The sequence below is a fragment of the Sesamum indicum genome, linkage group LG3 (genome assembly GCF_026168435.1).
Source record: "Sesamum indicum cultivar Baizhima isolate 11 linkage group LG3, ASM2616843v1, whole genome shotgun sequence".
Classification (NCBI taxonomy): Eukaryota; Viridiplantae; Streptophyta; class Magnoliopsida; order Lamiales; family Pedaliaceae; genus Sesamum; species Sesamum indicum.
This window is the reverse complement of record NC_142659.1, coordinates 311,626-323,849: the sequence shown is the minus strand read 5'-3', so window position 1 is coordinate 323,849 and position 12,224 is coordinate 311,626. Positions and strand designations below refer to the sequence as shown.

At 34.3% G+C, this 12,224-nt stretch overlaps 4 protein-coding genes and 1 long non-coding RNA gene across 5 annotated transcripts; 2 read left to right on the top strand and 3 right to left on the bottom strand.

Annotated features, from left to right (window-relative positions):
• Positions 1-104: 104 nt before the first annotated feature.
• Positions 105-870, bottom strand: LOC105156832 (cell wall / vacuolar inhibitor of fructosidase 1). Its single transcript, XM_011073064.3, has one exon. It carries the CDS (start codon positions 754-756, stop codon positions 220-222), a length of 537 nt encoding a protein of 178 aa, XP_011071366.1. The 5' UTR covers positions 757-870; the 3' UTR covers positions 105-219.
• Positions 871-3,193: 2,323 nt separating this feature from the next.
• Positions 3,194-5,620, top strand: LOC105156831 (nucleolin). The gene is made up of 2 exons (XM_011073063.3): positions 3,194-3,578; positions 5,081-5,620. The coding sequence occupies exons 1-2, from the start codon at positions 3,303-3,305 to the stop codon at positions 5,312-5,314; spliced, it is 510 nt and encodes a 169-aa protein (XP_011071365.1). The 5' UTR covers positions 3,194-3,302; the 3' UTR covers positions 5,315-5,620.
• A 420-nt stretch (positions 5,621-6,040) lies between these two features.
• Positions 6,041-7,492, bottom strand: LOC105156830 (desiccation-related protein PCC13-62). Its single transcript, XM_011073062.3, has 3 exons — positions 7,182-7,492; positions 6,651-6,876; positions 6,041-6,525 (listed from the first exon to the last, which is right to left on the bottom strand). Exons 1-3 carry the CDS (start codon positions 7,490-7,492, stop codon positions 6,151-6,153), a joined length of 912 nt encoding a protein of 303 aa, XP_011071364.1. The 3' UTR covers positions 6,041-6,150.
• LOC148788555 (uncharacterized) lies at positions 6,199-6,753 on the top strand. Its single transcript, XR_016064800.1, has 2 exons — positions 6,199-6,338; positions 6,410-6,753. It is a non-coding gene; the product is annotated as an uncharacterized LOC148788555 (long non-coding RNA).
• Positions 7,493-10,127: 2,635 nt separating the features above from the next.
• Positions 10,128-11,388, bottom strand: LOC105157048 (desiccation-related protein PCC13-62-like). The gene is made up of 2 exons (XM_088878390.1): positions 10,777-11,388; positions 10,128-10,650 (listed from the first exon to the last, which is right to left on the bottom strand). The coding sequence occupies exons 1-2, from the start codon at positions 11,314-11,316 to the stop codon at positions 10,276-10,278; spliced, it is 915 nt and encodes a 304-aa protein (XP_088734516.1). The 5' UTR covers positions 11,317-11,388; the 3' UTR covers positions 10,128-10,275.
• Between the last annotated feature and the right edge of the window lie 836 nt (positions 11,389-12,224).

Below are 12,224 nucleotides of genomic sequence, written 5' to 3'. Positions count from 1 at the left end.
TATACTAACAGAATGATGACACCCATCCCTCCCCTCTCCTTTGTCCCTCCGTTAAGATCATTATAATTGAGTTGAAATGCATTCATTTATGATGGATTAACAACTTATTAATCAGAAACACTAATTATGATTCATTCAAAATTGTTATTATTACACTGTTTATTCATACTCATTTTCTAAAATATAAATATAATCCCAACTATCTTTTCATAAAGTCGCTCAAAGCAAATTTCTGATAATAGCTCTAGCGACTTCTGCAATATCATGCACTGCACTATTCACCCGACTCAACGGCGACTTCCCCACCCCTGCAAAACCACCCTCGCAAGAATCCGCCTCCACCACCGCGTCCGCCATCCCATTCTCCGCGAATTTTGGGTCTCCTAATTTCAGACCCTCCTCCGCCTCCTGTACATCTCCCTCCAGCACCGCATCGTACACCTCCTCGCACTGCTTCAGCGCCGCCGCTACCTCCTTCCCCTCTCCCCCCTTCCTCACCTTCTTGATGGCGTCCATAGCTCGTTCCGCCTCCGTTTTCACCGCCCCCACCGCTATCAGGGCTAGCTCCCACACGTCGGCCTTGGCGCTTCTGGGGCTGCGCCGGAGGACGGCCAGGCAGAGGCGGTAGTGTGGGGTGTTCTTGCATGTGCTAACGACCAGGGGTGGATCCTTGTTTTGTGATGCTGATGCTGATTCTGCGTAGGTTTGAACAACCATGATGATGAGTAGAATCACAGAGATTAGGATTTTCATCATTTTCTTGATGGAATTTTGTTTCTTTGAAGAGATTGAGGATAGTAGAGAGAGAGTGTGTTAGAGAAAATGGGAGTGGGATTTGGTCTCTTATATAAGAGTCCTTGTAAGAAATGTTCACACACCCCCTTATTCACATATTCATTGGATGTCCTATTAACCCTCTCTGAGTTACACAAATTATTCAATTAATTGTTAGAAACTTTGGCATCCACAATAATTACAAGACAAAAACGAAGAATTTGTGTGATTTATAGGATAAAAAATGTCAATGAAAATCCAATGATGTGTGTTAGTGATGTTTATCAATAATATTACAAGAATTAATAATTGGTTAAATATAATACATATATTACAGCTATTTATAATTAGTGATAATATCACTCGAAAGACTGATTATTTTGTGCTGTAGAGATGCATATATGATTATTAATATGTTTAAATTACAGGGCATGGAGGGATAAGATTTAATTTCTCCGTTGCTTTTGAAAAAGAAAAAAAAAAAAAAAGAGTGTTTGGGTTGGGATTTGGAGATAGAAACATCTTATCAACACTCTGTATATTCAATCATTAAGTTTTCAAATAAATCATATAATATATTTATAAAGGTTTTCAATACTCACTAATGATATCGTCACAATAATTTTTAAATATTAATTATAATTAATTCTTTTTTACAAAAATTAATGACTTCATGTATCACTACATCAATTATTTTATTGTGTAGATAATATATAATATTATTTTTTTCTTTTTAAAATATATTTAGTTGATTTATATAATATTTATTATATGCGCACAAGAATAGTGCCATGATCGGTAGTATATAAAAAAAAAAAGAGAAATTTGACTCTAAATATTTTTTTCTAATTAATTAACTATATTTTATGATGTGTTGGCCACACTTGGATATCTTAAAATGATATAACTACCATCAACAATATTAATTCATTCCTAAAATTGCCCGAATCACATTCAAATTGTTCCAATCGTACCGAGTGGCCTAATCTGAATACGTATTAACTCATTAGGACAACACAATCAAATTCGTAAAGATAGTTTACATGTTGTCGTATAATTTTCACTAACTTCATTATTTCTTACATGTTAGATTTTTCATTACTACAACCTTATTGATTAAGCATTCGAGAATCATAATTGGGCCTTCTCTTATTATGCTTACGTGTTCCTATATTTTGTATTGATGTAATCATTATATTATTTTTATATGTTTGTGGGAATTGTATATGGCGACGACTAATTTAATAAAAATAACTCCTTTTGCATACCAACTAGGCTATAAAATCAGTAAGAAGTAAGTAAATTTAAATGAATTAATAAAATATATGATTAAGAAGCAAAGTTAATAAGTAGGTAGAATTAGTTTCTTTTTCCAGGTTGAAAAGAATATTAGTATAAGAAAAGAAAATAGAAAAGGTGATGGATGCAGAGTAATGTATGTTATCTGATCCGTTTGGTGGCTTTATGTCACCACTTTAAATTGGATTGAAACCACTTTCTTGAAAAGAGGGATTTGCGTATGAATTTGATATTGGTCATCATCATGTAAATGGATGTCCCAAGTGCCACTTTAAATAAATTGGGGGAGCTATATATATGCTATTTTATTAAAATTGGAGGCCCCTTTTTACAAGCGTGAGTAGAATTTAGATAATTTGAGCTCAGTTTTATTGAGTTTGAACACTATAGACTTTTATATGAATTAATCTCTTGATGGAGAGTATTTGAACATTTATCTGACCAAAATTTAATCAATTCAAAATACAAAAAGATTATATTTATTTTGGATTGTTCCATAAAAAAATGACTCAAATTTGATATGTGCTTATAAATTTGTTGTCTAGAAAATATTTAAAAGTCAAGATTTATTATGAACTTTTATTTTAAATAAAATTTAAGTTCTATTTCTTACATAAGAGTGTTCAATTGAAGTAAATCAAAATTGATATGCTTAGAGACAACTGAGGGGCTGCGAAATTTGAGGTGATAAAGTGACACCATAAATCAAGTGATGGGCAATTTTGCTATTTTACTAAATTTGGAGGGTCCTGTACAAAAATGGGTTCTCTCTTTTTTCCCATTTCGGCCTCTAAAATATATTGGGCTCTGTATAATACATTTAATTTGGAGGCCCATTTATGAGATCTGTAGCCCAAACGTAACTGGACCTATTCAGTTTCTTATAAGCCCAACTGTGCATCATGAGAAGATACCTCTCGAACCCTAGATACCTTCAAGTCACACGCGAATCACGTGATACATATATAACAAGAAAAATGGAATCTTAGCGCCGCATTTGCAAAAACCCTTCGCGTGTTTTCCACCGTTAGATCACTCTCCACGTCATCGATCCTTGTGCGATCCCAGATTCAACGGCCCAGATCAATCACCAGGCCCCATCCCCTTCCCTCCCCAGAAAACACACCTCCCCTGTTCTCCTCTTTCTTCCCACTTTTTTTTTTTTCTTCATAAAATTTTCAAAAAAAAAATTAAAAATTAAATAAAAGTGAAAATTTCTTCTGAGAGTAATGGCGGTGTTTGAAGAGGAGAAAATATTTGAGGAGGAAATTGACGGCGATGATGACGGCGATGAGGACGAAGAGGACGACGATGACGAGGAGGAGGAAGAGGATGAGGAGGAGGAAGTGTTGAATAGCAGCGGAGGAAGGGCGCAGGTCACGTCTGTTGGTGACGATGAGGAGGATGAAGACGGAGAAAATGAAGATGACGAAGGCGACGACGACGACGACGACGACGATGATGACGATGATGATGAAGATGAAGAAGGTGAAGAAGAGGAAGAGGTAAAACTGGATTTTGGTACTCGTGTTATGTTTTTGTGTTTTATGAAGCTAATTTTGCTTGGTTTGGGTATTATTTGGTGAACTATATTGTTGAAACTAGTTAGATCTGGAACTTTTAAGGAAGTAATAAGTTTGTGGTGCATAAACTAGCTAAAAATTTGCTAATGTTCGATTTTTTGGCGGTTTTATTTATGGATTTGGTTATGTTCCTACTCGTGCTGTTCCATTCTGTAGTTGCTGGTGAAGTTTATTGCTGTTTCTGTTCTGCTTTGGTGTACTAGTCAGATCTGGAGCTTTTTCCGAAGCTTTCTTTAGCTTTTAAGAGCATACACGAGCTAATATTTGCTTGAGAGTTTGAAATTTTTTATCACAGCATATGTACATTTTACTTGTATGATAGCTGTTTTTTTTCTTGTTTTCAATTTAAACTGTTGGTTTGCAGTTGACTTTTTGTCAAAAGTAGTCAGATCTCGAGGTTTTTCATGTCATTTGTGATATCAACTGTGTGGAAAATGAGGAGTAGAATTATATTACTTTGTGGGAGCTGAAAATCTGGAAGCTTGAGTTGATTTTGGAGGAACTAAAAAAGTATCATGGGATTGGATATTTATCCTGTCCTTTCAGTACCATCTCAGATATAATGCTTGGCAATTTTTACATTCTGTTATCGCCCTTTTCAACTGCAATTAGATCGTAAACCATCTATATTTGCATTTAACTCCACCATACTCGAGTTGGATATCTTCCAGCTTGGTGGTTTAGATCCTAGTGGACTCAGATCTCATGCTTCAAGTTGTGTTCTCTTCTTATACTTTTTGGCCAATTTCTTTAACAGCTCTCATACCTTTGTTATCTTGAAGAACTAGTTATACAATTACGGTGATTAATATGTATGGCTCCATTTTGGTCCTTTATTTACTTCATTCATTTTTCAATGTTGTCCTCGAGTTTGTTTCAATTGATTTTGTGCTGTTGAAGGCGTTTCAAATGTTTTTCGACTTTTCTTCATCACTAGCACTTGCCTTTAACAATTGCCGTGTGCATGTTGGCGTCCTCTTTGTCCCACTTAATGTGAAAGGTCATTCGGGTGTCCATCAAATGCAAATTTTTTTTATATGTTGAGACAGACAGCAGTTAGGCGGTATTGAAAAAGATTCAGACTTGTGCTGTTTGGGTTAATGGGGTCATCCCAGTTTGGCTTGAGTACTAGAGAGGAGCAAAATAATATCACTCTTTTTCTTTTCTTTTTTTTTTTTTGGGCATATTATATCTTTGTCTTCCTGCTTTCTATTTTTACTTCGATTGGAAGAAGTGGGAGATTATGGGTTGCTATTTTAGTATGAGATAGTGATTTATCGGCCCACTGCTCAATAATGTTTTTATCTAATTATTTCCGTGTGGAGGTATGACAGTGTCTATTGGGGAATCACAGTATTTATTTCTGTGACACCCAGTTAATTAAGTATTGGCTGCTCATTTATCTGTGATTATTAACTACGCAGGAGGATCTAGGCACAGAATACCTAATCAGACCAGTTGGCCGTGCCGAGGATGAGGAAGATGCAAGTGACTTTGAACCACAAGAAAATGGTGAGGAAGATTTTGATGAGGGAGATGAAGATGACGACGACGACGGTGGAAAAGTTGAGGCACCACCGAAGAGGAAGCGATCAGGCAAAGATGATTCAGATGACAGCGATGGTGGAGAGGATGATGAAAGACCCTCCAAGCGGTAGGGCTTTCGCCTCAATCCAGTTATGTATAACCGAAGGAGGAAGTGTGTGCTTTGTTAGGTCTCGTCTTCCTTCCTGTATTATCATGGTACACAATCTTAGGGTCGAATTTTATCTTTAGATTCCATAATATGAATTGTTGGGACAGTTGGAGAAGGTTGTTGATTAGCTTACTTTATGCTATATGAAATACTGTTAGGCTAGTTGTAACTTGTGAGGTGGCTAGCTAGGTTGGTATTTGTACCTTCAAGAATTTCAATCAACTAGTGTTGGATATTTTTGATGGGGTAATATGCTGGCGTTCTGACATATGTGCTTATTGGCCAATTTGTCATGATTCTTTCTTATGTTAGTCTAGTACAATTATGTAGTTTTCTGTTGACCCGGATCTATTATTGCCCAAAGTGTGAAATGGGTATGTTCACAACAAGCACGGCAAGCAATTATATACAAGGCTATTAATCAATATCGTATACTCCATTCACCCGATTGTGAAAATTTGGCTACAATTACATGCTAAGAAAGACAGAGAAATGCAAAGCCCTCTAAATAATATAATTAATTATTACAATAATTGGTCACGAATTTATTAGTGATAAAGTCGTGAATATGTGAAAGTTGTTGTTTATTATTGAACTTTAGCTTTCTAAATTGTAGATTTATATTCGATTTATGGTTGGTGAGGATTACCACAATTTTATTCACATAATGGATAAAATGATGAAGAAGTACACACAACTCTCAGTTTATTTACTACTCATATTATATATGTATGCTTCTCCACCATTTCAGTACACATACATAATACTGAAACCCAATCCCACATCAAATGTTGGACGTCAAAGGTGCAAATAGGATCTGGCTATTCTACCATTAGCACCTCTTGGGAAGAATCCCCCGGCCACATTCTCCGTCCCAGTTCCATACACGATTCTGAGTATTTCTTCAGGCGTTCGACCATAAGACAATGAGTCTTGATCAGCAGCAAGCACGTTGCCGGAAGCTCTACCCTCAGCGCCTACTTGCGGTACAACTACTAGTCCTTCATCTTTCAGACCATCTTTCCCAAGCTGATTTCTAAGGTTTGAAATCCTGTAGGTGAATTCCGCCACTGTGTAAGGATACGGCCATACTTTGACGAAAGCACGCTCGTAGAGTAATGCCCTCAGCACAGCATCTTGGCCCGCTTCCACTCCTAAAAGCCCGGCTATGACCTGAAAATTTTCATGTTGGTCGGGAGTAAGTCAAATTTTATCTATCCAAACACAACGTAATTAGAGAAGGTAACTGAAATTTATATTAAGTGTATATAGCAATAAAACATTATTATTGATGTTACCCTTTTGGCAATGGGGCTTTGAAGGTTGGGATTTGCACCAACATATCCGGTGAGTCCAACGTAAGGAATGATGTATGATGCAATAAGATAGTTGATGTCATTAGCATATGGATCAAATGGAGGCGCTAAAGGCTGTCCGAATGCATTGTTTATCACAGTCGCAAATGATTCCACACTTATATCCATAAGTGGGCGTGGAAATCCTTTCACTGTCTTCTGAATTGCCCTACATCCAATCAAAATTATATGACAAAAAAATAATAATCAACAGGCATATTTCTAAAACTTAAAAATAAATAAAATCTTGTTTATGAATTCCTTTTAAAATTTTACATTAAAGATTCCCTTTTAAATTCAAAATGTCATAAAATTAATATTACCACTACAAATTAGTGTCAAACGTAATTTTCTAAATTTGATTCTTCTTCTTCTTCTTCTTTTTCTTTTTTAAATCCATACGTTCAAAGCTTAATGAGTCATGCAAAAATAATAGAATTATCTGAAAAAATTGAGGTCGTAAAGTGATGGAACCTCAAATGTCCAAATTCTTGGAGTGCAAACTGTGCAATGATATCTCTTATGAGTGGGGTAAGGCAGGCCTTCCGACCCCCAACGGACGGCGGGCCGCCCATCGTCAGATTGGGAGCGGCGGTCTCCACTCCTCCTCCGAAAGCGCCATAAGAGAAGAATTCTGCTTCCAAGTACTCCAAGTTCAACGGAAATTCCATGAGATCAACGTCGGAGTTTGGTATTGCTTGGGCGGAGCAGCCGTGAAGGTGGAGGAGGAGGAGTGCAATGAATGCGGCAGTGGTTGAGGTGGTGGAAGCGGACAAGAATGCCATTGATGTGGAGGTGAAGTGGTTGTGCTAGTTGTTGGTCTTTGGTTTCAACTTCTTCGTTGTAGGTAGTATGAAATGAAATCATGCAGGTTGCTTTTCTTGCATTTATAGAGAGATGATGTTGCAGAATTCGAACCCCACCTGCCCACATAAATTCTAACTCAATTTAAGTTTGATTGGACCTGAATTAATTATATGACAAGTGTAATATATTTATCGTGTAATTAATATACAATTTAAAAAAAATAATCAATAATATAATAAATATATCAAACTTTTTAGATTGATTCGATTTGTGCGAACTTACTTAATATTGATACGACATTTTCAAATTCAAAGTTGCAGTAATTGATTCTTTGAGAAAGATGAGCAGGAGGTGAGATTTTACATAAATATTGTATTAGAGTTATCAACATCTTTTTGTTACACTGTTTTTGTTGAACACTATGCACTCTACAACTTTGTTATAAATTCGTATTCCATTTTTGTTTTGGAGTCATAATTACATGTATGATTATATTCATTTTGATAAATTGAATGATATATCAATTAAATTAATATTTTAATATATTTTAAAATAATAAATAAATTACAAACAGTTACATAAAATAAGATAAATATCCATGACTTTGAACTTGTTTATGGGACCTCATCCTTAATTAACTACTGGAAGGAAGTATCATTGGTAACTTCGTATTGTATTTTATATTGTACTGATTAATTAACAAGTAGTCGGTTTACGTATGTGTACAAAATTTAAAAAGAATAACATAGGGGTGTTTGAATACAAATTATATCTCTATACAGGGAAAAATAAATTAAACATTAATAAGTAATTAAATAAAATTATATCATTTTTAAAAATTATTTGTGAAAATTTCTAAATTAGATGTTGGAATTTTAGCATTGTACAATTAATAATGATGAAGGAAAAATAGGATGGAGTCTTAACAAGCTAGTAAGTCCAAGAATGATTAATTATTATTTTAAAAAATTTAAAATTAATGTCATTAGTCTAAGTGTTACGAAATTATGTGGTGGTGTAATTATTAAAAATAATTAGGGTATTTTGAAAAATTAAATAAAAACATGGATGCATACATAAAAGGGCTGATGTGTTGTGCAAATTAAGAGTTATTAATGCATGCATCTATAATAATTTTTAAAAATATTATATATATATAACAAATTACGTGGCGTGTGTGTACATTAATTGTTAAAAAAATGCGAAGTTGATGACCTGATAGACCAAACCCATGTACTGAAAATTGATATTGCATGATCAGGTTTGCTAAAATTGAAATCATCGATTAATTATAAAGAAACACGAAATGAAACCATACCTTCTTTCATAATCTCCAATTAAGATACATAGATTAAGGGATAATTACGCTCTCCTCTCATGCGATTTGGTGTTATTACACGTAAATATTTATGATTTGAAAAATTACATTTAGTAATCCCCAGTTTTGCTTTCATTTAAATAGATCTATTTGTTAGTCAAAATTTACTGAATTTATTGATATTAACAAAAAAAAAAAAAATAGAATGAAAAAGTTATATTTACTCTCGATTGACTTATTACTAACTTATTGTAGGTTTAATAAATTTTTTTCGACTAAACTACTCTTATAATGATGAAGATATACGTACTACATACATGCATTACCAATTTACCATGTAAATATATATAAGGTTAATTTGGTAGAGTTATTTGACTTGAAACAAATTGGTAATAAGTCAATTAGGAGGGATAAATATGAAAGTTTTATCTAATTTTTTTATTAATATCAACAAATTCGATGAATTTTAACTAATAAATAAACTTATTATTAGATGAGTACAAATTTAAAAAATACTAAATATAATCTTTTAAACCAGAAATGCTGTAATTACAACCATAGATTAATCGTATTTATGTTAAGGTTGACAAATATAGCTAGGAACGTACATTTGTTGAATTACACTCATTACTTTATTCCTAATTAATTGGGAATTAGTACAATTAATTCTTGTTGTAAAGGCACGTGACTCTTCTTATATTGAAAACGTTAATATCTTTAATTTCTCTAAGTGTTGTGTTTAATTAAAAAAAAATCAAGCTACTCTATTTCAAAATTAAATACAAAACAACTAAAATTAATGTACATTGTTGAAAAGATATATGTACAACATGATTACCATCTCGTCAAATTTATAAATATTACACACTAGAAGAATTTAAACGTGTAATGGTGATTAATTATCATAATTAAAAATAAATAACTGTAGTAAATAATAATTTACTATGGCTCGCAACGATTTGATTGTGATCATTTAGGAAAATTTTAAAATGGTCCCAATGTTAGAAAAACTGGATACATTTAGTCCTCAATCTACTTGACAGAAATTTTTAATGGTCTCAAGATCGGAAAAATTTTATGCATTTAATCCTCTGTTTATGAAATTTATGGGACTAAATTTATTAAGTCTTCTTAATTTCATGACCATTTTGAAAACTTATAAAGTATAGAAGTAAATATGTCGAATTTTTTCAATTTTAGAAATTATCTTAAAATTTCGTAAAAAAAAAAAAAACTAAAATGTAAAAGTATTTATCGTATTAGACAAAAAGCGAGATAAAATGATGAAGAGTAAGTGGACACAAGTAGTCTAGAATATTATTCTTTGGTAATTTCCAAAGGGTTGATGCATAGGATAGGGGCTTCCCATTTTGATACATAGTATGTAGTGGAAAGAAAAGCACACCACACCACACCACATTATTACTCAAGTGATATTGATGATCAACTTGTTATGTAGGATCTGGCTATCCTACCATTACCACCTCTGGGGTAGAATCCCCCCGTCACGTTCTCCTGTCCGCTCCCATACACGATTCTAAGTACTTCTTCAGGTGTTCTAGCGTAAGACAATGAGTCTTTGTCCGCAGACAGCACGTTGCCTGAAATTCTACCCTCCGCCCCTGCTGCCGCTTCTACTACCAACCCTTCATCTTTCACACCTTCCTTTCCAAGCTTGTTTCTCAGATTTGAAATCCTGTTGGTGAATTCCGCCACCGTGACTGCATACGGCAATACCTTAACTGAAGCCCGCTCGTACAGTAATGTCCTAATCACCGCATCTTGCCCCGATTCCACCCCCAACAGCCCCGCTACAAGCTGTAAATTAATCATCAAACATGTACAAAACAAACATCATCAAATACAATTCATGATGATCGAGTTACTTCTAGGGCTTTATTTGCACGCATATATATATGTATTTAAGAATTAATTATATATTACGGTTTTGGCTGTGGTGCTTTGGAGGTTAGGATTTGCACCAACGTATCCGGTGAGTCCAACGTAAGGAATGATGTATGATGCAATAAGATAGTTGATGTCGTTGGCGTATGGATCAAATGGAGGCAGTAGAGGCCGTTCGAATGCATTGTTGATCACAGTCGCGAATGATTCCGCACTTATATTCAGAAGTGGGCGTGGAAATCCTTTCACTGTGTTTTGGATTGCCCTCAGATGTCCAAATTCTTGGAGTGCAAACTGTGCAATGATATCTCTTATGAGTGGGCTGAGGTTGGCCCTCCTACCACCCACAGGCGGCGGGCCGCCCTTGGTCAGATTGGGGGCCATGCTGTCCAATCCCCTGCCATAAGCTGCAAAAGAGAAGAACTCTGCTTCCAAGAACTCCAAGTTCAAGGGGAACTCCAAAAGATCAACGTCGGAGTTTGGTATTTGTTCTTGTCCGGTGGAGGTGCCCTGGAGAAGGAGGAGGAGGAGGGCGATGAATGCGGTGGCTGAGGCGTCGGAAGCAGAGAAAAGTGCCATTTGGTTTTGACTAGTTTTGTTGGAGCTGGGATTGTATTTGTATGAATGTTGTTCATGACTACGATGAATTGGTATTTATGAGTTAATTTGTGGGATTGGCATTTATTATAAAGTGAGGAAGAATTTTCATTTACATTCAATTTTGAATGAATTTGAATGAATTATATAATAAATGTTATGTATTTATTATATGATTAATTTATAATTTAAAAAAAAATATTCAATCACACAACCAACGTACCCTGTGATATGAAAAAATATAAAAAAGCCCCTTATAAAAATTTAAATTATTTTAAAATTATATATATTGAATTTGAGAGAAGGGCAAAAATGTTCCCAAAAAAAAAAAAAGACAAATTTAAGACAAATCTTCATAGTCAAGGCGCGTGTGTTGCCAATCCTGTCCCTATGGTGTTTTCTAAACTTTGATTTATATCACATGGAATGTAATTTATATTTTAATTTTTAGAGTTCTTGAAACTTTTTCCTTTTATAACTAATTTAATTCAATTGAATAAGAATTTTTGTAAAGTAGAGAGTGATTGTTGCGAAACATAAGTAGGAGTTTGGTCAAGAGAATTGATTAATTCAAAGTTTCTTGCGACATGTAATAAGCCACGCGTCCTCCAAGGGAAGATGATTTGATTTATTCATGTAATGCAACGACGAGTCAGAAGCTCTTGCAAGTAACTCATTCTAGAGAAACAATATTCAAAACCACCACGTTTTGTTTTTTGTCAAAAATAAATAAATAAAATTGAATTTATTTATCTAAAAAATCAAAACATTCTCTAGGTTTTGATCAATAATTTTAAAAGTAGAAACCGACATTTCAAATACTGTTTTCCTAAAAATCGCGCAAATATTCCCTTAATTACTTGATGATTAGGTAGTTAATTAATCAGTGG

Excerpts from the sequence above, each read along its gene's own strand:
- LOC105156832 (XM_011073064.3), bottom strand. The coding sequence starts at position 756 with ATGATGAAAATCCTAATCTCTGTGATTCTACTCATCATCATGGTTGTT.
- LOC105156831 (XM_011073063.3), top strand. The coding sequence starts at position 3,303 with ATGGCGGTGTTTGAAGAGGAGAAAATATTTGAGGAGGAAATTGACGGC. Across the intron at positions 3,579-5,080 it reads AAGGTGAAGAAGAGGAAGAG|GAGGATCTAGGCACAGAATA; the intron begins GTAAAACTGGAT and ends TTAACTACGCAG.
- LOC105156830 (XM_011073062.3), bottom strand. The coding sequence starts at position 7,492 with ATGGCATTCTTGTCCGCTTCCACCACCTCAACCACTGCCGCATTCATT. Across the intron at positions 6,877-7,181 it reads CAAGAATTTGGACATTTGAG|GGCAATTCAGAAGACAGTGA; the intron begins GTTCCATCACTT and ends GATTGGATGTAG. Across the intron at positions 6,526-6,650 it reads AAAGCCCCATTGCCAAAAGG|GTCATAGCCGGGCTTTTAGG; the intron begins GTAACATCAATA and ends GAAAATTTTCAG.
- LOC105157048 (XM_088878390.1), bottom strand. The coding sequence starts at position 11,316 with ATGGCACTTTTCTCTGCTTCCGACGCCTCAGCCACCGCATTCATCGCC. Across the intron at positions 10,651-10,776 it reads AAAGCACCACAGCCAAAACC|CTTGTAGCGGGGCTGTTGGG; the intron begins GTAATATATAAT and ends ATTAATTTACAG.